Source organism: Zootoca vivipara, chromosome 11 (genome assembly GCF_963506605.1).
Source record: "Zootoca vivipara chromosome 11, rZooViv1.1, whole genome shotgun sequence".
Classification (NCBI taxonomy): Eukaryota; Metazoa; Chordata; class Lepidosauria; order Squamata; family Lacertidae; genus Zootoca; species Zootoca vivipara.
In genome coordinates this window covers 5,444,973-5,471,615 of record NC_083286.1, presented here as the reverse complement: position 1 = coordinate 5,471,615, position 26,643 = coordinate 5,444,973, and the positions used below count along the sequence as shown (strand labels likewise).

At 44.1% G+C, this 26,643-nt stretch overlaps 1 protein-coding gene across 8 annotated transcripts in view; it reads right to left on the bottom strand.

The window, feature by feature from the left end:
* Positions 1-19,981, bottom strand: part of LOC118076889 (transducin-like enhancer protein 4) — a 133,719-nt gene extending 113,738 nt beyond the window's left edge. For 6 of the 8 annotated variants that reach the window (XM_035100057.2, XM_060280067.1, XM_060280071.1 and 3 more), the window contains exons 1-4: positions 19,842-19,981; positions 18,767-18,864; positions 17,410-17,473; positions 15,926-15,970 (exon numbers count right to left, since the gene is read on the bottom strand). In XM_035100057.2, coding sequence (XP_034955948.1) covers positions 15,926-15,970; positions 17,410-17,473; positions 18,767-18,864; positions 19,842-19,886 — 252 coding nt within the window. In that variant the 5' untranslated portion in view covers positions 19,887-19,981. Of the gene's footprint in view, positions 1-15,925; positions 15,971-17,409; positions 17,474-18,766; positions 18,865-19,841 lie in introns of those variants that run through there. The other 2 variants (XM_060280074.1, XM_060280073.1) reach the window with 2 other exon arrangements.
* Positions 19,982-26,643: the final 6,662 nt, after the last annotated feature.

Below are 26,643 nucleotides of genomic sequence, written 5' to 3'. Positions count from 1 at the left end.
GCTCTCTCTCTCTCTCTTCTGTACCCAGTATCTATTCCCCTTTTCTCTTTCCCTCCCCCTCCTCTCCATTTACTCTGTCCTTACCCACAACTTATTTCACCAGCAGTAGCACAATGCAACATCGGGAGGGTGCAAATCACAGCATAAGAGTAATGCAAGGTGCGAGGGCTACAGCATTCCTGTCACAGTGACACTGTAGGCCCCATGCCTCAAAGGGCTTTGATGCATTGAATGGGAGCATGTAAGCGTGGCTGCATCATTCTCCCTGGATCTCAGAGGGCGATGAGACTCATCAGCTGCCAGATCTTGCACTGCTGATTAGAAAGACTTGAGGAGCAAGTCGTTCTCCATCAGCTCACCAGAAATTGGGGTTGGGGGTAGGCAGGGAGGTAATGCATCTTAAGCACATTGTCTCTCCCCCTCTCACAGAAATCCAAAAGTGTTCTGGTCACTCCTGTGAGATTAGAATCCTCCCACATGTCTGAGACTCCCCCCCTTTCCCCCCTGTTTAATGTCTGCATCCATTTCAACATTCACAGTTTCCTAACTTTGGGCTCTGCTTCTTTTCTGCTAGGTTCTAGTAGTTCCTAGCCAAGCTTCTTCTGACTGGCCGGTTCTGGCATGGCTGTTAAGCACAGAGGAAAAACCACTTGTCCCTAATACCGGCTCACAGAAGTCTTTGGAGGCATTTAGAAATAGCATGTTAAATTGCTACTTATGGGCCAATCATGTAGCGTTTGTGTGCAACAAAAAAGTAACATTTGAGAAACAGGTTGAAAATTATTATTTGCCAACCCATAAATTGCTGCCTTGGGCCACAGATTTTTCACTTGTGGTATTCAGTGTCCATTCTGACAGTGTCTTCTGGTCTGCATTTCACACTTGTAGACAGGCTTGTGACAAAAAACCTGTCATGGCTTAGTTAGAGAACCACCAGGGATTAGCAATTCCCCACTGGCCCCCACCCCTGCAGTCACATCCCAGGCTAGCCTCCTCCCCACTTGCCATCCACAAGTTGGGTGTGTGTCTGCAGTAAGGAAGCACAAAGCCCCCCCCCAAGCAATTGATAATTACAAGGCAGCTGTGTCAGGTAAAGGCTGATGGCGCAAGGACCAAATGGCCACCCCAGTGAGTTAACAAGGCCCATTTTGTCTTTTATCATGACTAATAAGGCATAAATATATAATAACATTGCACTAAACATAATTCACATATGCAAACACACAAAGAGACAACGCACTTAAGTACCTGCGAACGCTGTGATCTGCACAGAATCACTTATTGCAGAAAAGTCCTACACATACTATTTTAATTGTAGAGAGAAAGCAAACACTGCTTTTCACTCAGTCAAAATATTCATTTACTTGAATAAAAACTCCTAATTTATCAAAGATCTCTGCCAATATTTGTTTCAGATCTTGTTTTAAGCTTGAATAGTATCATTTAACACTTCTACTCCTCACATCAACCCAGCCTCCTCCATCCTTGTTATTTCAACTGATGGGTTATTTTTATCTTTTCATTCACAACCGTCAAACTACAATATTCTTCCCTGATCAGAATCTCCTTTCTTGCCAAACCATTCCCTCAAGTGCTTTTCTCCACATTTTCTAAATCCAGTTGCAATTTCTATGTGTTTTTTGAACCAGAATACAGTAAAAACAAGAATACCCCATGATTGTGTTCTCAGGTGTTTTGCTGGCTGCAGAAGTAGTTCCTCAAAGGATTCATACATTAGATGGGAACAATCACTTGGAGCTAGAATTCTACTATGCATCTTAAAATATTTTTACTGTGGCCAACAAGAAACATTTAAAATAAAACCACAGAAGCAGCAAAGTCTCAAGCCAGTACTCAAAAGTAGCATTGACTTACAATATTTAATGTACTTAATGCATTTCAACATATAGGGTTGGGTTCAAAAGATCCTATTTTAATTTAATAAACCAAGATATGCTAGAGTTTTTTGCCAACATGCACAGTATGTTCTCTCCGCATCTAAATGAAATGAGAAGTCTCCACTGAACCATTTCAACCGAACTTGGAAACTATGGTTACTAGCTATGAAACAAGCCAGGATCTTAAATCATAGTTTGACTTTTTTTTAAGACAGTGGACCTCCAGATGTTGTTGGACTACAACTCTCATCAACCCCAGCCAGTGTGGTCAATGGTAAGTGGCGATGGGAGTCCAGCAACATCTGTGGGATCAAGGTTCCCCTTGGTTTACGACCCTAACTGGAGACCTATTTCATTCAAGTACACTATGAAGGAAGAAGAGAAGGGGCTACATGCAAAGCAAAATGACTTGTGTCCAAACTGAAATATGGTAATCTGAACACAGCCGTTGTCTTTCACCCGAGGCAAAGAGATTGCAACTTGTTTTATGCTTGAAGAGAGCTTGTTTCTGGGCAAACTGCTGTGGTTACAGACGGGCCTATGTCTACAGAGAATGCAAGATGCTTCTGGTGAAAATTTCATGTCTGAACATTAAACAATGGAAATAAATTCCACTGTTGAGCTTTGCAGTTTTTTATTTTTTGGTGTTGCTCCTCTTATCTTCTGTGTTGAAATTACACCTTCAGTCACTTCTTAGCTAAACTCTTTTCCTACAGTGTTAGACACCGTCTCCTCACCAGTATAAAAAAGATCCTTCCAATGAAGAACAGGTACTCTAAAAAGCAATTAAGCCAAACAAACTGGGCTTCAGAAAGCTGCATTAAGTGGGGCTCATTTAAGTTCCAAATGGTTGCTAATTCATACAAACACGGGAAACTGCCTTATGTCAAATCAGGCTCCAAGGCCCAGCACAGATTACAGCCACTAGGAATGGCTCTCCAGGATTTCAGATGAGAGTCTGCCCCCGCCCTACCTAGAAATGCCAAGGATTGAACCTGGCACCTTCTGCATGCCAAACAGATCCTCTGCCACTAAGACGTGGCCCTTCCCTAATAGACACAAGCAGGGACAAGTCTGGCCACTAAATAAATATTTTTACAGACTTCCTTTCAGCTAGCCTCAGGATTTCACTCAATAGTACTGTGACGGGAGAAACTGCACTCACTGAACTTCTCACCTAAAAGAAGAAAAAAAGGGAAGAAGAGGAGGAAGAACTGAAGAACTGCTGAAGGCCAAGTTTCATCAAACTGAGTGGCTCAGACTCTCGGTGATGACATTAATCTTCTGTAGCCCATTTTATCTGTGCAACACAAAAAAACACTGACAAGGCCCAGTGGCCTTCAGCTCTATCAGCTCTCCCCTCAATAGGTAGCAATCACAACTCGTAACACCCCCCAACTGCACTTCTATCGTCAACACAGCCTCAACCTATAGCTGGTGGATTTTTTTATTACTCTTTTTTCCTTCTATTTCACCATCCCTCTGCAGTATTAAATTTCCACACAGCTTTTTTTTTCTGTCAGTGCCTACAAGTACCAAAATGTTTTATTAAGTCTTTGCAGAGAGCATATGCTGCTCTTGTTGTATTTTGATTTGTTGATTCTGGGTCCAAACTCTTGAAAAGGCAAGGAGAAACTGGTCCCTCAGCTTTCAGAAATGCTTTTCTAAGACAGTAAATCTGCATCCCCGGCCTGAGGATGCAATTGAAAGCACAGCATTACCATATGCCTTATTTACTGTTTCTATACTGGTGGTGCTGGAGGCCAGTAGTGGGTTGGTGGCTTCTCATCATCTAGTTAGCCTTTCCTTTTTGTTCAATACCTTCCTAAATAAAAGTGGCGAGGGGAACTGCAAACTAAAATGAATATGGGGATTTGCAGACTCAGGCATACAAGTTGAAAAGGGAAGCATACCACCAAGGAGAACATTTCTCTAGAAGGTTGCAGTAAAGCTTATGATATACAGGGATGCATTGCACACAGTAATATGGGGGGGGGGGTCGGTGGGGTGGAGGCTCTGGCCTCATAGCCACAAAGAGAACTGGGATGTGTGATATTTTACACTGCACACCCCAAGAGGAAACAGAACAGTCATGGTAAAAAAAAAGCCAAGGAGAATGTATGTTGGCCCATCATGCTACCCCAACAAGGCAAGTGTGGAAAGAGTTATGACCCAGAAAGTAACAGGAATGTAGTTGTGGAGTTGAAGAAATTGTCTACTTTGATTGAGTTAAGGCGCCAAGCTTTTGCACACTTACCTGTGAGTAAGTTCCATTTAAACATACATGCATACATCTGTATGAGGAGCAAGCCTGTGCATTGAGTCTTGCAGTGCTATTTTTCTAGAAAAAGAGGTGCCGGAACTCACCATGAACGCCTCCCTCGTTCTCTTAGAATGGCATTGGCGCCCACCTGAGAGGTGCCAGAACCCACCTGAGGGGTGGTGGAACTGAGTTCCTGTGAGTTCCCGACTGGAAAAAAAAGCCCTGCATAGTTGTATAATATAGTGGCAGTCCTTTATCATCCTTCTAAGAAGGGCTCCATTCTCAAATGCAGAAGCAGGCATTGAAAGCATTTTGAGATTGTTATTATCAAGTGTATTCACTGGAGTGGAGAGGAAATACTTCTTAACTTTTATTCCTATTTATTTAAAACCATTCAGGCACCACCCATTATTTGACAACAGTAAGAGCAGTTTACAGCCAACTAAAATAGAAGTTCATTAACAACGGCAATAAATACAGTCACATACATAATCAACTAAAATGCAACAAGGCATACTAATGGGCTCCAAGAGCTGAGTCAAGAAGTTGGTTTTCAACAAGTGCTGGAAACACATCACTACCCTTATCCTGGCCCAGTAGCCAACTGGCAGCCAATGCACTTCTTTTAAAAGCAGTGTTTTATCCCTGTTGTAAACGGCTGCACTTGTGGGACGTGGGTGGCACTTGCCAATCAGAAGGTCAGCGGTTCGAATCCCCATGACGGGGTGAGCTCCCGTTGCTTGGTCTCTGCTCCTGCCAACCTAGCAGTTCAAAAGCACATCAAAGTGCAAGTAGTTAAATTGGTACCGCTCCGGCAGGAAGGTAAAACGGCATTTTCGTGAGCTGCTCTGGTTCACCAGAAGCGGCTTTGTCATGCTGGCCACATGACCCGGAAGCTGTACGTCCGCTCCCTCGGCCAATAACACAAGATGAGCACCGCAACCCCAGAGTTGGTCACGACTGGACTTAATGGTCAAGGGTCCCTTTACCTTTACCTTAAATGGCTGCACTTAGCAACCCAGCCATGGCATCCTGCTCTAGTTACAACCTCCGGACTAGCCTCAAGGGCAGGTCCACATAGAGGGCTTTATAAAGTATTTCAGTTTTGAGAGTACTAATGCATGAGTTGCAAGGCTATTGCAGTTCAGGCATGGTCAGAGCTACCACATCTAAAGCTGGTGAAAGGTGTTCCGAGTGTTCACTTCAGCCCCCAGTGGTGATTTTGGAATGAAAAGCACCCCTAGATTAAGTACTTGTTCCTCCAGCCCTGTCTCAAACAAGCAAATTACCCAATTTTCAGTCCCAGGAACCCGCCACCACCCACAAGGTCTTTGTCTTAGCAGGACCCAACCTCATTCAGTTCACCACAGTGTCAAACATAAGAACAGCCTGGACCAGGATTTACATGAGCACTCCTGACACAGATGACACCAAACTGCATTTCTGGTTACATCAGCATACTTCCAAATTTTCATGTATGGAGAAAACCTGATTGCAGCAAGTCAAAGAACCCAAAATGAAACTCGTATATATATACAGTGGAACCTCGGTTTATGAACACCTCGGTTTATGAATTTTCGGTTTATGAACGCCGCGGACCCATCTGGAACGGATTAATTCACTTTCCATTACTTTTAATGGGAAAGTTCGCTTCAGTTTATGAACGCTTCAGTTTATGAACAGACTTCCGGAACCAATTACACCCATGTTTCAGTTTATGAACGCTTCAGTTTAAGTACTTCACGGACCCGTCTGGAACGGATTAATCCACTTTCCATTACTTTCAATGGAAAAGTTCGCTTCAGTTTATGAACGGTTACTCCGCGGACCGTCTGGAACGAATTAATCCACTTTCCATTACTTTCAATGGGAAAGTTCGCTTCAGTTTATGAACGCTTCAGTTTATGAACAGACTTCCGGAACCAATTGTGTTCATAAACCGAGGTACCACTGTATATCCTTCTGACCTTGACAATCAAGTTCAGTGATTACTACAGGCCAGGATGCGGGGAGCCAAACCCAGCTGACCAGGGTCCAACTCAACCTTGCCTTTGGTATAAAGCAGGAAGGGAGAACACAAGTTCAGGAAATGTGGCTTCAAAAGGAGAAGCATCACTGAAATCAGAACTAGTATCTCTATGGTTTTTTTAAAACCTACAATAAAATCCCTATTTAGAAGGAAAAAAAGTTTACATGAGAACTTCTTTTGTGGTATGTAAGCATGGGGTGTTTTCACACATCAGGTAACCACAGACAAGGAGAGACTTTTGAGCGAATAGATACACAAAACACACTCACAGTATTCATGCCTTCCGTGCTAAAGCAACTACTGAAAACAAGAATGAAATGAAGGAAGGAAGGAAGGCTCCATTTTGTTCATCATCAGAGCCCTTCAGACTAACACACAATCACCATAGGAGACCTTGAAATGAATCAAGCATTTCCAAATACATGTCAGAAATCATTTTAGAACCTGAAAAGACTTCATTTTAGCAGGCAGCACTTTCACGATTTTGAGTTATTTATTTCACCTATTTTTATCCATCCCTTTCATCCTAGGATCTCAGGGCGGCCTACAAATTAATAAAAATGCAAGAAACCGAACAGACAAACAAGAACAAATAAGAAACATGCCTAAATAAATTAAAGAACCACCATCGAAACCATCTTCTGGGACAAACCCAATGCTTTACAAACAACAAACACTAATGCCAGAAGCAACTTGGAAAGGCCTGGAAGGTGCCAAAATGTCCTGGGGTAGTGGATGGCACTGTGGTCCAAACCACTGAACCTCTTGGTCTTGCCAATCGAAAAGAGCTCCCGTTGCTCTGTCCCAGCTCCAACCTAGCAGTTCAAAAGCACGCCAACGAGAGTGGATAAATAGGTACTGCTGTGGCGGGAAGATGTTTCCATGCACTCTGGCACTCGTCACAGGGTCCCGTTGCACCATAAGCGGTTTGGTCATGCTGGCCACATGACCCAGAAAGCTCTTTGCGGACAAACACCAGCTCTCTTGGCCTGAAGCAAGATGAGCACCGCAACCCCATAATCACTTTTGACTGGACTTAACTGCCCAGGGGTCCTTTACCGTATCTCCTAGAGGAGATTCCACAACTGGGGCACCAATCAGATAATGACCAAAGATGCACAACTTTGGAACACTTGAGGAGTCAAGTGGAAGCCTGAGAAAGTGCCTGGTTAACCTCCCCAGATTTTATCTACCACAGTCTACAATTCAGATCACATCGGGCTACTTTTGCATTATCAAGATGAGTATTGTTAGTCATATTCTACCTACTTCCTAAAATCTCTCAAAATGTCAACACAGAATTGTAACTTTAGATATCGCTATGAGGAACAATCTTAGAATCAGATATGGAAGATACCCCAAGGGTCATCTAGTCCAACCCCCTGCAATGCAGGAATCTCAGCTAAAGCACCCATGACAAATGGCCATCCAACCTCTGCTTTAAAACCTCCAAGGAAGGAGAGTCCACCACTTCCCAAGGGAGTCTGTTCCACTGTTGAACAGCTCTTACTGTCAGCTTTTTCTGAATGTTTAGTCAGAATCTCCTTTCTTATAACTTGAAGCTATTGGTCTGACTCTTACCCTCCAGAGCAGAAGAAAGCAAATATGCTCCCTCTTCCATGTGACAGTCCTTAAGATATCTGAAGATGGCTATCATATCTCCACTCAATCTCCTCTTTTCCAGGCTAAACATGCCCAGCTCCTTCAAGCACTCCTCATAAGGCTTAGTTTCCCATCTTTTACCATTAACAATCAGAGCCAAAAACTGAAAGAGTCCATGCTATAAATTTGAATTATCAAGTGAATGATAAGCTGAAGGTGTTCCAAAATAGTTTAAGTTGGTAGGAATAAATGTGGAAATATTTGGAGTCTATAAAGGAAAATAAAGTAAACTTCCTACATTTATTTTAGTGATACATCAAACCCCACACATAAGGACTACAAAAGGATAACTTGAGTTTGGGTTGAAGGCAAGCACATTCTATTTGGACCAGACTAATTGAAATGAATGACCATGATGACATGACATAACCCCTAGTGGTGCAGCAATAAAACGGTTAGCACATTTGCAAAGCTAAGTAGGGTCCAGTATGGTTTCCTGTTGGATGGGAGACTAGTGTGCGCTAAGATTCCTGCATTGAAGCTGGCTGGATAAAATGACCCTCAAGAGTTCCTTCCAGTTCCAGAATTCTATGGTTCTATAAGCTAAAAGAGGGAAATGTAATGAAGTATGGTGGACACGTGCATACTGTCAAAAAACAAAATTGCTCATTGAGTTAAATAGCATGCAGTATGTTTTCTTCACCAAAAATTTCACAGGCAATGCTGAAGGGCAGATAAAAAACTGTATTGTGATCCACAAATCCCTACTTGGCCACCCTGCTCTGGAATATGACCAGCTGCTTTGGCAAACATGTCTGCAAATGAAATTAGAAAAAGAAAAAAAGTAGGGGGAGGGCCTTAACTGTTCAGAAATATTAGAAGAGAATGTATTTTCTTTTTCTTGGTTAAAAACCACAACATAGGACACCGGCTAAAGAAAATGTTCCTTAATACTGTATGGCTTTTCTAGCTGTTGATTATAAATGTAGTATCCAGAGACTTGCTACACAGTAGAATAAATGTTTAGGAGAATGGTGCTCAACAATTGTTGCAACCGTGCAATATAATAATATGACATTATGCCAGCCTCATGAGCTGTTACTCGCAGGCTGCAACACTGGCATAAATATTTAGGTCTTAACTTCAATGGACTGACAATTGGTCCAGTGTTTACACTCTTCAATTAAGAGGAATATTAGAGGCTTTGTTGATTAGAGGCTCACAAGCTGACCTATGTTTGCCAATTAGCATCAGACCTGCTGAGATCAGTTCTGCTTTGTAGTGCAAAAAAACATGGAATAAATGGCATGCACTACACGTCACAGACATCAAATTCTTCAGAGAGCCAATAGCACAACTTTCTCCCAACGTGTAGCCAAACACTTTCTGAAGCAAATGGCGCACTCAGAACTATTAAGTTCCAAATGGGCACTGAGCGCATATAGTCACACAAACTCTTCTCTCTTACTTTTCAAGTATGGAGTTTAATTGCACCAGAATAATTAGAACAAATCAAACTCAATCAGCCCTAATATTTCTATTTATGAATACGCGGCAATTAATAAGAACATGGATAAACATGATGGAAAACTCACTTGTATCATCAAGAACATCCCACACTGTACACAGCAATCACGTTTGAGAAAGATAAACATCATACTGCTGTTCCAAGGTGTGCCTCTATTCACACTCTTGTGTGTTTACTATGTAAAATGCCTTGCATGCAGCCTAAAAAGCAGCACGAGCCAACTTTTTACCAAATGGGCCCAATTGCTACTGGTACGCTGCTGCTGCTGCCCCATCAGTTTTTCCCCCTCACAGTGTGTGAAGTGCAGATAAAAGAGCGCAATCTTTAGACACCTGGATTGTGGATGTTTAAGGATGTGGCCATGCTAATCCATGGCGTACGTTTTTGCTTTGCAAAATGTCAGGGTAAGTTCATCAAGGCAAAAGAGATATCCCATTCACCATGCATACCTGCGGGGCAAGGTAACGTTATAGAAGCGGTCTTTTTCTACTATTATTTATTTATTATTTCTCAATTATAGGAAGATCTAATTATACAAATGATTCTGTTCTTTCCAGGCAGTGCAGGTAAATGAGGCTTATGCTAAACTGAGAGATACAGCACAGAAATTAGTGCCTTTAAAAAAAGGGGGGGCGACAAATTCGTATTCAGAGCATATCGGCCTCAAGCCAGCTATCCCAAGAGTAATGGATCCCTTTTTCCTCCTACAGCAATGAAAGATACCAAGGGACTACGAAGGCCCCTGCAACTGAGGTCCTGCAACAGCAAACCTCATTCTATTAAAGACGTACATTTTATTTTAAATTTGGAACAATACTTCATAAAAAAGGAAGAATATCATATTCTCCAATTCTCTGCTCCTGTTCCCAAGTATATGACTCTGTTTACAAGAATCTCCTCCTGCTGACAAACCCTTGCTTCCCCCATCCTCCCATGTCCAAAGAGCCGTGGCCATAGGAGGGCTCTGTGATCCAAATGTCACACATAGGAAGGTGTGGTCCAAAATCAGTCTCACAGTACATGCTAAATAATCTTAAACTAGGACATATGAAGTCTGGCCTTCATACTGATTTGTCAACACACATTTTATATTTTAAAATTTGATGGAAAAATCTCAAGGTTAGAACCTTAACACTGCGAGACACCACAATCTTTTACATTTTCACTTCTAGTCTATCTGATGTTAAACCTCCCAGTTCTTCTGCCAGCTCCTACTACATTGCTGGTATCTCAATTAAATCTTTCCTGCTGTATATAAATGGGGAGAAAACTCAAAGAGGTGCAATTCTAGTGGGTTCCTCAGCTTTCCTCCAGAATACAGGGCAGCATCTCTCCAGCTAAGGATCAATATAGCACACATACATTGTGCAATCTTATGCAAGCCAAAAACATTTCAGGTAATCAGAAAGATAAACAGAGAGAAATGTCATTTAAACAATTACACACCTTTTTATTAATTTCCACAGATCACCAAGTTGCTTGTCCAGAATGTAAAGAGATACACACGTCCCAACACAGATGCTCCTTGAGCGCGTGCGAGTTCCGTCCCACATAAAGGCATCCCTCTGCAGATGGGATCTGAACCCTGGGCTGTTCTCAACACTTAAGTGACTAAGGAAGCCTGTGCAGAGTATAAGTGGAGGCAGACACTACTTGCAGCAAGAGGCTGCAAACCAACAAACAGCAGCTGCTTCTGGTTGCTCGCCACTAGTGCTGCTCACCTGCTCAGGTAGACACACTCTGCCGCTCAGGGCAACAGGCCACCAAGAGTGGAAGGGAACAGCTCGTTTGCTTATCAGACAGGCACACCGAAAGTGGTGGCAGATCTCTTTTTTTCCCCTCTAGGAAAAAGAGGGAAATGTGCGTACCTGAGGATGGGGTGGTAACCATGGCATCTGGCACTGGCTTTCCACTACGGGCAGGTCAGGGGTTGACATAAGCCCTCCTTTAAGTCAGAGGCCTGAGCAACCCTCCGAGACTTCATTACATTAGAGAATATACCAGAGGTTCTCGACAATATAAGCATTCTGTGACCCCAGAGATGAAAAACAGTCCACATTCAGCTCTAAATTAAACAAATGGATTTCCATCTTTGGTCTTTTACCAAAGTAATTTACTGAAGCACCAGCAGTAAGCAGACTCCAGGCTAGGATGTCATATGAACCATATATCAACCCAGTCGGCAATAAATCTGCTCCTCCCCTCCGAGCTCTATGCTACTTTCTTAAATAGCTCACTATAAAGCCCCAACCTAATTAAAAACAGCTTCCTCTGCAAGAGTTGCCTTGATTTCACTTATTTACACATTAACTGCAGCCTCTGTTTGGCCAATCCAGCCCTATTCCCTGTACTATGCGGGGCCTTTTATCTGCCCTGGACAGCATTTTCTCCAGCAGATGAAGTAGATGCCGATTGATTTGCTGTCGAGCATGGTAAATTAATAGCAACAAATTGCTGAGGGCCCCATCTCACTGCACCACCATGCTTCGGCAGTTTTGCTTTATTTGCTCCATGATGGGCAGCAGTCAGGCCTCTTCAAGTCAATTTCTTCTTAACAACCTGCAATACTTTTCAATGGTGAAAATAGAGCTGTTCCTTGTAAGTCAGAAATCAATATCCTATTGCCCTTAGAAAATGCTAAACAAGCAGTATTGGCAATCCACTTGGTACCAGAGGGTATCAGATATAATGCAAATCCATACCGCTTCCCTCCTTGTAGTTATTACAGTTTGCTAAAAGGTTCCTAATGCCATTTATCATCATTTACCATCGACTACTGCAGCTACGATTATGATATCCTATCAGCTGGCCAGAGCCCTTTCATTTCTACTCAATTAATATTTTAGAAGCACTCACATGGTTGTTGCCTAAGACTTGTAATAAAATTTACATGGATTGCAGTGAAAGGAGGAAGGGAAGAGGGGCGTACAGAGATGGTTCTTAAAATGCACGCACAAAACCTCCAAGGTCTGATCTCCTGAAAATATCCATAGGAAAAGGAACCAGTTTATCTGAGAATGCTTTCAACTAGGAAGAGCTTTGCTGAAAAACAAAAGGACCACTGTAATCTCAACTCAGGGGGAATAAACACGCAGAGAATGATATTTGCCTCCTATTTGACTTCCCACTGGTACTATTCATAATGGTCTTATCTGCAGCCAAGGGCTAATTCTGATTTTAATAGTGAATATTGGAGTAAAAGCACTTCAATTCCCGATTGACTAAAACGATGAGATTATTATACCCTATCATTATCAACTAATTAAAATAACAAAAATACAATCCAAAGAGTCAAAGAAACAACACATCCATGTGTTTTTGAATTTATGTAGAAGTGCTAGTGTGTGCATGTGCTTTTAAGAAGGTTTGGCCCATTAAAACATTTCTCAGGACACTAATTCTTTTAACAGCACAATTGCATGCGTGCTTGATTGGAAATAAATTCCACTGAATACAAGGCACTTGCTTCTTAGTAATATTCAGGATGATAACCTTATCAATAGCATCTTGCCATAGAGAGCAATGCTTACATTTTTTTCACATCCCAAGGCAAACACAAAAGGGGGGGGCGAACACCAGATTTTAATCTGGCATCTCCCAACACACTTATCCTACTCTATTGATCTTAGCAAAGATTGCAAACAACAACAACAACAACAACAACAACAACAACAACGAGGCTTCTGTGCCACATGCCAGGGTTGTTGGTGTTGAGTGTCTGTTTTTTTTTAATAAACCTAAATAATTCAGAAAACTAATTCTATCAGTCTAATGCTATTTACTCAGTTACCAAAATCTAAATTAATTATGTTCTCAAACATAATTGTTAAAAATTGGCAACATTATGCAGGCTTAATTAAGATTAAATCCAATTTGCTAAATGTACTTTAATTGGTACTAATTACATTAGCTTTCCTTTCAGAATGACAAATTCCCCATAGGTTTCACTTTAATAGTCTCCTATCAAAATCAACACAGGATGACTGATGATCAGCCTTGCAAAGGGGGAGGAGAAAGAAAGGGGGGGGGACCTTGCCACATCCTCTTCCCCCCCCCACCCTCAAGGCACACACACACAGGGCCAGCCAGCTATGTGCATTTATCCTTTTGTCAATTTGCTAAATCACAGAGTCATGACTCCATCACAGCCGTCATTTTCTGTTCCAATGAAAAAAATTCTCTAAAAATAAATACTTGGTGGCTGGGAGCAGCCAAGAAGAACAGACGTTTTAACAGAAAAATACACAAAGGTTTCAAATACCAGGGCCACCAATTACTAGGGTACTTCTTCCAGGGGCTCCGGGGAGCCCTACTTTTGAACCCACGGAGACACAAATCTAATAAGCGAATAAGCCTAACCTGATCTTGAGAACTAGGGCCCAATTATGCTGCAGGGCAACTTCGCTCCATTATTGCCTGCTTTCCATTACAAGGGCATCCAGCAACTACATCTGGAAAAGGAGCTATGAGAAACCAAGGCTGTCTGCCTGGGAAAACAAATAAAGATAGATAGGCCCTCTGTGCTTTTTTTCTTTGTGGGGGGGGGATGAATGGAGGAGGGGCAGGAATAAAGGAAATATAATAAGTAGGTGGCTTGCAGAGCTGTCTGTATTCCATAATGTGATAAACTGCCCTCAGGATTTTCGTATGATTGAATATAAGAGCAAAATCCACAAATAACCCCCAAAGCAGATCACTCTGCCTCAATTGGTTAAAATTTGGGCGGTGGGGGGAGGGCAGGACAAAGAGGTGGAGGTCGGAAGGCTTTTTCCCCCTTTGAAGAAGGTGGCTTTAAGTAAGGGAGGCTTCCAATATTCCCATAATGTCAGATGGAGAACTTTACTGGACAGGGTTGCAGGCAGGTAGAGAAATACTATGATCAACATTACCAAGCCCACATATTACACAGCAGAGAAACAGGGCTAAGGCAGTCAGAGTCTTCAGAATGATAATTCTGCGAAGAACTTTCTTTGTTGCATTTCATTAGAGTCGGCAGCATGTGATAAAAAGTATTAAAAGAAGTGTTTTCTGCAGAGGTGGAGTGTTGATACTACTAATCTGAACAGAAATGACAGCAATGGAAAAACGATACTCTAATTAAATGCAATCCTTCAAAATCAGCACATTTTCAAATTAAATATAAAATTTACTCAGAGCACCCTGCTGCAGTTTCCAATGTGAAATATTCGAAAGCCCACTTTTCTTTATTTTAAACCGAGGCAGTGCAAACATTACAAACTTTATATCTAGGCTTTTCCACCTTCTAGGTTCCCCCTGCCCAGAAAAAAAAAATTACATACATATATTAAATTATTCTCAATGTGTTCCTGAACAAAATGTTAATGGCTCTTTTGGTACACATACCAGAAACTTCATAAGCTAATCCATGAGGATTTTGGTTACCAATTTTGCTTAGATACAAAAATACTCTATTGTCCTTTAAAAAGGTAGGTGGATGAGTTTTTACATCAAATTCAAGACAAAGTTTTTTCTGACTTCAAAAGGTTTTAACAATTCTTCCCAATAGCTCACAGCACTAATTAATATTAACCATTAATCCTATGAATACTTACACATGTCCTCAACATCTGAATTGGCGCAATTAAAATGAACTGAATTGCAGCCAAAACCTGTTATGCGACAGAATAGGAAATTTAAGCTAGTAGACACTAGACAGTGTGTTGCTATTATGCCCAATTTAGCAGCTTAACTATTGTGACAAACCCGTAGAAGTGTAAATAAAGGAACAAACTATGAAGTAGCTCCCAAAATTCTGAAGTCAAATTTTCTCACATTCTGTACAGAATTCAACACTTGATCAGAATTATGCTGCCGTGCTAGAGGACTTCCATTACCACCTTCCCATAACTTTCAGCAATACACAATTCTAAAAAAACTTTAATCACGCTTCTTCACCAGGAAAAGTTAGCCTCATTCAGCCTAAAAACAAAAATCCTCTTTACCACAGCATACTTTAACCTACCAGTCATGGCCTGATTGCTGGTGTCTACATCAGTATAAGCTTATATGTCGTGAGGAGTGTTTGGCACTGAAGCACAGGATTTCCTGAGGTGGTCCACGTAAAAGGACACAGAGGCATGCTTTCTCGTTCCGCATCAACTTCCTTTTTTCAAACTACAGATCTCAAGAAGTTCACCGACTCGCACGTCCAACACCTTTAAAAGGCGACTGGCCCCTTCACCATACACAGACTGGTCTCAGGTCCACTGCCCATCAGCTCATCTACAAGGCAGTAGGCTTCAACTCAAGACAGCTCAAACCTAAGATTCTGATTTTGTTATCAACAGGCAACAACTGGACTACTTGCAGGCAGAGATTACTTCACACAACTGTTACCAAATCCAACAGCATTTACCCAACACAAATCCACCACAGGCATTTTAGGGAATGTCCGCAAAATATTAAGACCACCTACACCTGCCTGCACAGGCTCTTATGTCACATTCAAAGAATCAGTTTGTCCCGGTGAGCAAAAACAAACAAACCAAAATCTTGTCTGCAATTGAATGAGTGCTGTAGTTTAAGTGGATTAAAAATTTAAAAATTAACAGCAACTTTACAAAAAGAGGAAATGTGTTGCCTACCTGTTTATGCATTTCTATGTTCAACCCGTAGGACATTTCATAATACTAAGAAGAAAGAGGAAAATGAACTCATTTTAGAATATGTAATCATACAAACACACACAATTTGCAATCTTTTGAAAGCATACGTAGCATAATGTAACTAAGCTGTATCTCCTCAAATCATACACATTCCTAATTTGTGTTGGTCTGCTTTTAATTCTACATTTGTTTAAACTACCACTCAAAAAAGGAGGGGGGGAAGGAAATCACACACATGCATACCAGAAAGGGAAAATGACAAATACAATTATTAAAGATCAGACAGAGCCCAAGTATACATTGTGTTCCACAGCACCAATTTAAGATGGTAAAATGTTGGAAATGCTAGAAAGCAGACAGGGTCATAAATCAGCAATGTAGAGGAGACTTTTCTTTCGATATTTTAAATTAAAAACATGAAATGACTACAAGCAAATATAGGCTTTGCAAAGAAATAAAACAGCAGAGCGTTTCAGATTCAAAGCAGACACACAATTGTGTATGTGGTAAAGAAAAAGAAAACCCTGCTTTCCTGTATTGCAGAATAGCTCGGCTTTGCCAGTTAGTATCATATGCACAAGGAACATCAGAGCAGGTGAAGGCCAGAATAGAAGGTTTGATGGATAGCTTTTGCTCTGGCTAGAAGGCGCATATCTCAAGGTTATTGTCCTCCTTAAAACAGAGTCACTCCATCACGTAAAGAAAGCAATTATTTCCTCATATAAACAGATGAGCAGATAGAAAACAGCTCTTTGGGTGTCATCACAATCCATCAGAAAATTAGGTGTTTAGAGACTTCATCAAATGCCAATCATTGCTGCAGGGAATCCACAAATACATACTGGGGAGGGGGAGAGGTCTTTTCTACAAAAATTCTGGTCACCAACGTCCTCAATTAACCATGAAGCCTTTAATTGGCAGCTCCTAAGCAACAGGTTTAAGAACTAAGACTTTTTATTAGAGTGCTGGTTCTCTTTGTCTTGCCTCTTAAAATGCAAATGTCTTTCTCTGAAATGACAAATTTATTCTGCAAATCAATGGCAGGTGGAAGTATAGACTGGAAGCTTTTGTCTTGAAGACTACATGCAAACTCGTATACGCCTCCGACCAGCTAATCATATTTTCATCAATATGCCAAAGGGTAAGGAATTCTTTATACCTAAAACACCAAGAGTCTTCAAAGACCTTCTGCCATGCAGGACCCATTGGGTGCCGGAGTGAACACACTCATTTCACACAAGAAAGTCCAAGTGGATTGTTCCACTGAGCAGAAAAAAATTATGTCAAAGCGCCGAATAACAAGCAGGCGCCAAACCTTCAGGGCCCAGGTTTTCTAATGCAACCTTCATCACAACAGTGCCTCTTATCGCTAGCTAGCTGACTGCCTCCAGCAACCTTCGCGTTCCTCTCTGTTCGTATACCACCCTAATAGACATTTTGAATTCGTTATGCCGCTTGCTTACCATGACATAATGTCGCTGCATCTCTGTCTTTTCACTGGCCAGTTTTTCACATTCTAGCTTTAAACTGTTAAAGAAAAAGAAAAGAAACAGGCACACACACATCCATGAGTACTTAATAATGCCCCTTTGCATAGCCTCTCGATATATGAATAGTCCCTGCAGGATATCCTCTGTAATATTAATAAGAAGCCAAATTCAAGTAGTTTGAGCGTATCTATGATTTCCCTTGTCGATAAGATCCACTTGTCCTTTGCTCAAAACCAAAATGCAGTAAAGTTTTCAGGCAAATGCATCTTGTGTCAGTGAGGTGGTGGTAAGGAAACAGGTCAGAAAAATGGAATTCTTAGGCAGGCGGCTTGACTGTCTTCGAAGGATAAATATCACCTGCTATTGTGGAATTCTTTCAAAAAGACCACTACTTAAGCTGCCTTTATGTGTGATCTTGCTTGCCCTTAAACGGGCAATATAACTTTGAGTAACCACTCAAGATAGAAAGGGTTGAAAGGTTTTAGGCTTTTAAAGGAAGCAGCACAACAGCATCTACAAGTGACATCTTCTGAGCAATAAAGCCTTCTTTGCACTCCCCCCCCCCAACACACACACACACACACTTAAGGTTGCAACAATCTTGAGAGTTGTTTGTCAAGAAGAGTATGAAAGTACTTCTACCCTAAGGATAATGAGAGAACACTCCAGCTCCAATTCCATTCTATCAGCACCTGACATTGCACATTGTCACGCAAGATATGAAGGAGCGGGGTCAAAAAATTTAATTTAAGCAAAGATGTGCATGGATGGGTGGGGAAGAGATTTCAAATCCTGTTAGCTTACACCCCTAGAACTGGGGCCGGGAGAGGCAGAAATCCTTGCCCAGCAGTTTCCAAACCTCTTTGCTCTTGGTGCTTTGCCCAATCCACAAGAGCACTTTTATTTGTGTTTTGTTTCTAGATCTGCCAAGACTAACCTTTTAAAGGTGTGTTTCCTCCACCTGGATTAATTCAGAAGAACTTAAAAAAATAGTAAGTACCTTTGATGGAGTGTTTATGAACATATTGAGGGATATGTTTAAAAGCACACTCCTAGTATTTGAAACCTCCCTCAGTCAAGTGGGCACAGCTCATTGCCAAGATAAAGGAGATGAAATGACACCATTCTATCAGGGCTGTGACCCGGGAATGCTTTGCTTTGTTTTGTTTGGCAGAGTGGTGGGGAAGATTGCCGTCTCTTTGTAATGAAGACAAGAGTATGATTTTTTAAAAGAAGAAGAAGAGAGACACATGCATTGCCTGGAGGGGGTAGTAGTGGGAGTGACAAGAGATAAGCAAACACAAGGATCAGGGAAAGTAAACATCATTACCTGTGGTACTGAGCCTGTAAAAACTGAAACTCCTCCTTAATCCGATCACAGGATTCGGAAATGGTGAATTTGAAGGGTTGAGCAGGCTGATGCGGTGCCTAGAAGCGGTCATCAGAATGAAATGTTTTAATTACTCCTCTGCCCAGCCTTGCCATTGGTGCACGCAACACATACAAACATGCCTGCCGAGGTCACCCATACATCAGTAATGAAAAGAGCAATTAAAACTCACTCTGGGCACGAGGGTGCGCGCGCACGGACACGCCGAGTGTTTTTGTCTTTCAATCATGCCAGTCCTGCCTGCCTTATGCACCCACCAAGTAGAGCCTTGCTTGTCCACACCTCCATAAGCCTCTAATAGAGGCGGCGGCAGCTCTGCTCAGCCGGCTCATCTTCCCTCTCCAGCATTATAACCAGCCAACACCACTAGCAAGGGCTTAAGGAAGGAGGGGGGGGATATTGTGTTACCCCACGGAGGGTCTTCATATCGGGGAAGTGAAGGAGCGGGCGGGTGGGGATGAAAGGGGGCAGAGGGCAGGGAAAGGGAATCGCAAGGTACAAATGGGCAGCAGAAACGCACTGGGCAGCTAAAACGAATTAAGATGACGGCTCCTCCGCTCCCTCTCCGCTTAATTTGCCTGTGACTCTTTCAAAGGCTAGCAAGCCGGAAAGTACTACGAAACCAATCCCTGACACCGTAAAGCCTAGAAAGCCAAAGACAACAATAAGAAAATGGCTACAACTCAATTGTTTCACCCAACTCTCCCTCCCACCTCTTCACCCTCTCCCTCCTCCCTCCCTCCCTCCCTCATTTGCCTTCTCCTAGCAGGAGGGAAAGCGGAGGGGGAGAGATTGGTCTTTATTCTCGTAGACCGTCCCCAGACCTCGCTCTCTCCCACCCCCTACCCGGACCGACCGCACAGTTCCGCCCCTCCCATTTGGTAAACAAGACTTTCGGGAGAGGGGGCCGGGGGGCCGGGGTGGGGTGGTGGGGGAGATGCTGCTGGAACCCGAGCCTCGCCCCCAGCCGCAGCCCCCAGCCAGCCCTTCCACCCTCGGGCTCGCCGCTACTCACCGGGTGTCTGCTTTGAGGGTACATCTTGCTCAGATCGCGAATCATCCAAACCGATTTAGTGGGTGCTCTGGGCCAGAAAGAAAACTCGGTTCATTGATTTTAATTGCAGCGATGCAAAGGAGATGATGGAGGAGGAGGAGGACGGGGCTGCCCGGCGCTCGCGCTTCGAGGGGGAGCGTCTCAGGCTGTGCCCGCACCTTCCCACCCCTAGGACTCGAGAGGCGAACACACAAGAGGCGGCAGAGGCGGCTGCTAAGTCCCCGGCAGAAGGGGACCCGTGAAACATTCCACAGGGGGTGTCCCTGGCCAAGGACCAGACGCGCCGGCGAGGCTGCGGCCAATGCCCGCCGCTCCCACGCCCAGGGCCCTAAGCGCAGTCCGAGGGTCCAGGTGCCTCGGCGCTCCGAAGCGGCGCTCGAACAAGTCCCTCTTGCGATGTCCCAGCGGTCGGAAGAAGGCTGCTCATTCGCGGCCCGCCAGCAGCGCTGGCTCGGCTCCTTCCTTCCTCGCTCGCTCGCTCGCTGGCTCTCCCGCGGTCCGAGGGTCGACGCTCCTCTCCCTTTCACCGCGGCTGACCCGCCTCCGCCTCCGCCTGTCCCCCTCGGTGGCAAGCAAAGCAAAAGGAAAGGAAAACTCCGCTCATACCAAACGCGATCCTCTCCCGCAGCAGATGCCTCTCGCAGCCGCCTCTTCCGTTTGAAAACTTTTATTGATCTTAGTTGTTGGCCCTTCGCAACGAGGCAGATGAGAGAGAGCGAGAGAGAGAGAAGGCGGCGGGGCGGAGGGAGGAAGAGAAGGAATCCTTTTTTCTTTAAAGCAAACAGGAACTCCCGAGATGAAAAGAATGTGTTGTTTTCACTCCCGTCTTTTTTCTCCCCACCGAGGAAATTATACGCGTCTTCAAAGGTCTAAATGCAATAACCCTTTTGTTGCGGTTTTGTTTTTCTTCTTCCCCTTTAAATGCCTCTTGTTCTCCCTCCCCTTTAATAAAAAAAATTAAAAATTAAAAAAGAAGAAATGCGATCTTGGTTGATTGAGTTGTTTATTTCCCTCTTTTTTATCCTCTCCTTTTCCTTCCAAACTCTTGCAGATAGCAAGACGGAACAATATAACACGAAACCGCAGCGGCAACCCAAACCCACCGCTCCGAGCAGCTCTAACAACACGCTCTGGCGAGGTGACTCCTTTGACCAAATTTAGCAGCACCAAATCATTAACATTCTGATACATATTCACAACAATCGGAAGACAAGGTAGCTGCAAAGCACCCTGGGAAGTGGAGTCCTTGACGGAGCCATTCTCCCCGCCTTTACGTGGCCAATGTAGTAAAAATAAACTACCACTCCCGTCGGCAAGCACGCAGCCTCTTTAGCCGCCTGTCTATTTCCCCCGCTACGACAGCTCCTCCTACGGAGGGCGTCGCCAACGACCAATCAGCGACGGCCACTCATTAATCGCCGTTCTGTATTAATGCCCATCATTTCGCCGCTGACAAATGGGCTTACGGCTCTGAGGTGGGGGGGCGGCTCCGCTCCGTCTCCCCCACGTGGGGACCAGACGCGGCTCGGCACGGCAGCCAACCGGGAGGCCCCGTCTGAAAGGCCACTCCCCCAACCCTCCCTCCTTCGCTCTGCCCGAGGTGGAGCTTTGAGATTGCTGACGTTCGATTGCGCCGGCGTTCGAACAGGGGAAACATTTGTTCAGCTGTCAATCAAAGTAACGTGGGGTGGTTGCTGCTGCCGCCGCCGTCACCACCGCCGCCGCTACTGCTGGCTCTTGTACGCTGGGTGGTGGCACAACAAGGGAGGTGTGCGGCTGGAGCGGGGGATCCGCGGAACCTCCCCGCGTCGCACCCCCCCCCCGCACCCAGTGCCACTCATCGCCGCTGTATCGCCCACACCAGGAGGAATGCGGACTAATTAGGGGCCAATGTCTCCTTAAAGAGACAAGCTCGGCCTTGTGTAACGCGCCGAAACCCCTGTTGAGACAAGAGAGGGGAGATCACGCTGATCCCACTTCTTTCAGTTCACATCAATTTTACGCGCCACTGGAGCTGGCATAATTTTCATGTGAACGGGACTGAAACGCTGCAGAGAGCGAGGGCGAGATTGGGACACAGACGCCCAGGGAAGGAGGGGGGGGGGGCGGGAGAGATTGCGATCTTTTCATTTTCTTCCATTTAGGGATATGTCAGGATTTCCCTCGGTATAAAAAAGGCTGGCTGCTAATTGGGCACAAAGACGCCTGGCACTGAGAGGGAGAGACGGCAGAAGGAAATGAAGGCTGTTCAAACGGATAATTTATCCGGAGATGATTTACTCAGCGCCCATGACCTCTGTCCAGAGTGGCGGCAGGCGAGCAGTAATTTCGGGGCGGGGGTGGAGAGTGAGAGAGATACCTAGGCTGTGCAAAACGGGCCGGGACTTCCCCTGATGCCAAAGAGGCTTTGCGCGAGGTTAATTGGGAAATCATCGCATATTGAATCGCTTTTCCTTCGCCGCCATCACCCCGAACGCGGATGCTCCTTTCGAAATCCGAGGGCGTTGCGACGGAGTCGCGTCGCACTCCCTTTCTGATAAGCGGATGAAGAGAGGGTGGTTTGCCTTGATTCCAACAGCAACCAAGCAACGCCCACCCCCCCACCCCAAAAAAATCTGGTAGTTTGCTTATATGCACAGAAAACCCAGCTGGAACACGACTGCATTCTGCAGGCTACGGTGAAAAACAAACTGTTTGGAGACTGCGGGGTAAGGGGAATATTGGCAAACGCTGTAGTTTAAGTGCTAGAGCAGTGGTTCCCAACAGGTGGTCCAGGGAACCCCAGGGGTCCGTGAGCTATGCCAGAGGGGTCCGCAAGATGCTATTAGAATAAAAAATATATTAAATATATTTCGTATGATAACAGATTTTTTGTTTTGGCCGCTTCCTGCATGAGCAGAGTCTAGCGCAAAACTAGAATTAGATAGAGGCAGTAGTTCTGCTGTATGCCGTTAGGTGGCGCTTTACAAACACTACTGTTTTGCAAAGAGGCAGCGCGCGCATTCTACTAACGCTCACCTCCCCAAGATGCTTTGCACGCATCGGCTTCATTTGTGCGCTACTGCGCAGGTACCCTGTCTTCTCCATTCCCCTCCCTCCTCCCTGGCGCGCGCTGCCTCTTTGCAAAACAGTAGTGTTTGTAAACAAAGCGTTGTTTTTCGCGGAAGCTACAGTTTGCGTAGTTAAAAATGGACCGTTGGTTTAAAAGTGGTTCGTTAAAACGACAAAGGCCTACAGATGAAGAGGAAGAACTGTAAAAAAACGTATAAATATAAAATATAAAAAGACTCTTAATTTGGCTCTCACTTTTTAATTTTAGGATTAGGAATTAATGGGGGTCCTTGTCACAATAGCGGCTCAATGAGGGGTCCTCGAGAAAATTTTGTTGGGAACCCCTGTGCTAGAGCATGGACGAGACTCCGTGTCTGAGCCGAGTGTACATCTGCAATGGACCCTGAGTTGTACTGCCGTCAAACGCATTGCTCTGAGAGCCTTAGGGTTGCAATTCTACGCGCAGCTATGGGAGGAAGCAGAACAGAGGAGCACATAATAAGGAAGTGCAAAGGAGTAGGGAATAAGTGCGGCTTCAAACTTTACACAGCGCATAGGATTGCTGCATGCATACAGCTGTTAACACCAGGGTTTCCCCACAACACATGTACATGCCTTATATACATGCCAAGTGATTCCTAAATGCATGCAGTGTTTATAATGATGCAATTACTCCCATGTGTATTACGCACAATGTCTCCATTTTAGGTAATAGCACATACAGTACCAGCAAATTCAGGTCATGCAGTTAAAGCAGATTTGGCACTCTTGTGCTGCATACATATTCTGCCTTTCTTCTGTCATTACAACTACTTTACAAGCAGTCCTCCTACCAGATACTGACCGCAGACCCAGATCTGCCTGACTTTGACAATGTGGTGGCCTCGTGTACCATCAGCCCATGCCCTCTGACCCAAGGAAGCCTTCCAGGTATGGGTGTAGCCAGGGAGGGGCAGCTGCCCCCCCATAATCAATAAAAAATACATAGTTAACTGACAGGATTGTGGGTGCCCACTGCCAAAACACATGTGTGACGTCTGTGTTGTGGCAGTTGGCAGCAGTGGCGCCTCCTCTTCCTCTCCACAGCCAGCGAGGCACCCTTTTCCATGGGGAGGGGCTCAGACGCAGAGACAGAGATACTCTGTCTTCACGTCTGAATCCCCCCCCCCCAAAAAAAGGTGTCTCGTTGGCTGCAGAGGGCAGAGCTGAACCGCTTCTCTCAAGGGCAGTGCCACTGCCACCAGCTTTTCACATTGACTTTGTGGGTGGCCAGCTCCCACAATTATATTATTATGTGTGCCCATGACCCCCTGTGCTACTGTGCTAACTGAGGTTCTCCCACACACACAAGGTGTGCCCCCACTAACAAAAATCCTGGCTACGCCCATTCTGATTTGTGCATTAAAAGTGCACTGGAAAGTGTAGGATAATAATTGATACCATGATGATACCTCACTGCAAACAGACCAGAACGAATTCTTTAAAAAAAATTCCCTCGGCCAATAATGCGAGATGAGCGCGCAACCCCAGAGTCGGTCCCTTTTCCCTTTCCCTTTACCTAAAATAAAGTTATTTTCGAAAGCAAGAAAGTATGCATTTTGAGATATTAGCATCTTTCCTTGAGTTTTATATGAAATGCACCATCCATACTCCAGTGCATATACTTTCAAAGCTTTGCAAGATTTAATCTTGGACAGTAATTGAGCTGTGTTAAGATTCCCAAATGCTCTGGTGTGATATGGCATACCAGTTCCCAGACCACCAGAAAATGGTTCTCTCTCGTGGTGTTTGCTCAAAATCCATGGAGGGTGATAATGTGGCAGGAAGAGTAAGGGGCGAGAACACCACAGTAAAATATATTGCAGACAATGTGCACCCCAGGCCACCAAGCAAATGCTATTGCAGAAGTATACATCTTGATTTGGGCCTCAGAAATCAATACAATCATAACCAAAAAAAGAAAGCATCTCTAGGTGCACTTCTTGTCGGTATCCATGTGCAGGCACACAACAGAATGTGAACAAAGAGAACATTGTAAGGCTGCGCAGCTCATGTGGAGCAGATACAAGCTGGCACCAGCACCACACGCCATGAGTAAAAAGCAAGAATGGTTTTACTACTGCACAGGGAGGAGCATGTGCACAATTAGATAGCACTGGTGATATATTTTTTCTTGCCAAGCCAACACTCCCGATTAGCTCTTTCAGCTTTTTTGGAGTACCAGTAAGCACTTGTGAATTATAGGAGGTGGCGGGAAAGATATTACCAGTAGAATAATACCCATGATGATTAAGACTGCAGTCCTAACCCCCACTTACCTGGGGGTAATCCCATTGAATTCAATAGGAGTTACTTCTGAATAGACATAGTTAGAATTGTGCTCTAAGTGGACCCAGTGGTCTTCTTTTGCTACTATGGTGTGTGAGCATTTATATAAGGGAAATGCTCTTGTGCAGAAAACTTTTTCAGCAGTCCCTCAGACCTTGTGGGGGGCCAGACTATATTTTTTTTGGGGGGGGGGTGAATTCCTATGCCCCACAAATAACCCAGAGATGCATTTTAAATAAAAGGACACATTCTACCTATATAAAAACATGCTGATTCCCGGTCCATCTGCGGGCTGGATTTAGAAGGCGATTGGGCTGGATCCGGCTCACGGGCCTTAGGTTGCCTGCCCCTGCTCTTGTGCATACTAGCCATTATTATCACCATTGTGGTTTATTTCCCTATTGCACCCCCATTGCACACGGCTAAGCACACAGCTACCCTCCTACAACTCCCATTCCTTTCCATGTGACTGTCCCATAATTTTCTTTTGGATTGTGCCCAGGATCTGGAACAGCCTTTGCATGTTTCTCCCTTTCATGATCAATCTGGAGCTTTCTGTTGTATACACACTTGGATTGCTCTGTTCAAGGGAAGCTGTTACGTAAGGTAAAGGCAGTTTGAAACTGAATTTCAAATTGACACACAAAATTCTACAGAGCTTAAATACAAGTTCATCTGGGAATCTTCCCCTTCATTGTAGCATGATAAAATTAGACTTCTGATTCTTCAGTACTGAAACGATGCCTTGTGAACAAACCTCTCCACTGCCAAAGACGCCTTCACAGCCAGGCATCATATACTTTTAATGGAAGTCATTAACCTGAGAAATCTTCCTAAGCCATGAAACTGAGCTTATCAAGCAAGTACAAAGAAAGCAATCCCACACCACTGAAAGCCTCCTGCATTATTATTTACCGACTGATCCTAATTACGGTGTCCCACAACTGGGCCTTGGCAAGTCGAGACATAAAAAGCAAGCAGTTACCTCATGCAGCACAATAATTGAGGGTGTGTTCTTGAGTCTTCTATATGAGTAATTAGTAGTTTTGGCAGCAGTAATACTCCCACAGTAAAAGCCTCTTCCCATTAATGCAAACATTAAAAACCTCCCAATGGTGACTTTGAGGAGGCAACTCCCTTCATCACCTAAATATCAGAGGAGTGTTCCCCTCCAGGTATTTCATTAGACATTCTAGAGCCAGTAGGAAGAGTATTCTACCCTTTTGTACTGGAAAACAGGGCAAATCCTTCCCCATATCAGCATAGCTGTCAACCCTCCCTTTTTTTTTGCGGGAAACTCCCTTATTCCAAGCCACAGCTGTCAACCTTCCCTTTTTTTGCTGGAAATTCCCTTATTCCAGCGCCGTTTCCCGCTGCTATCCTG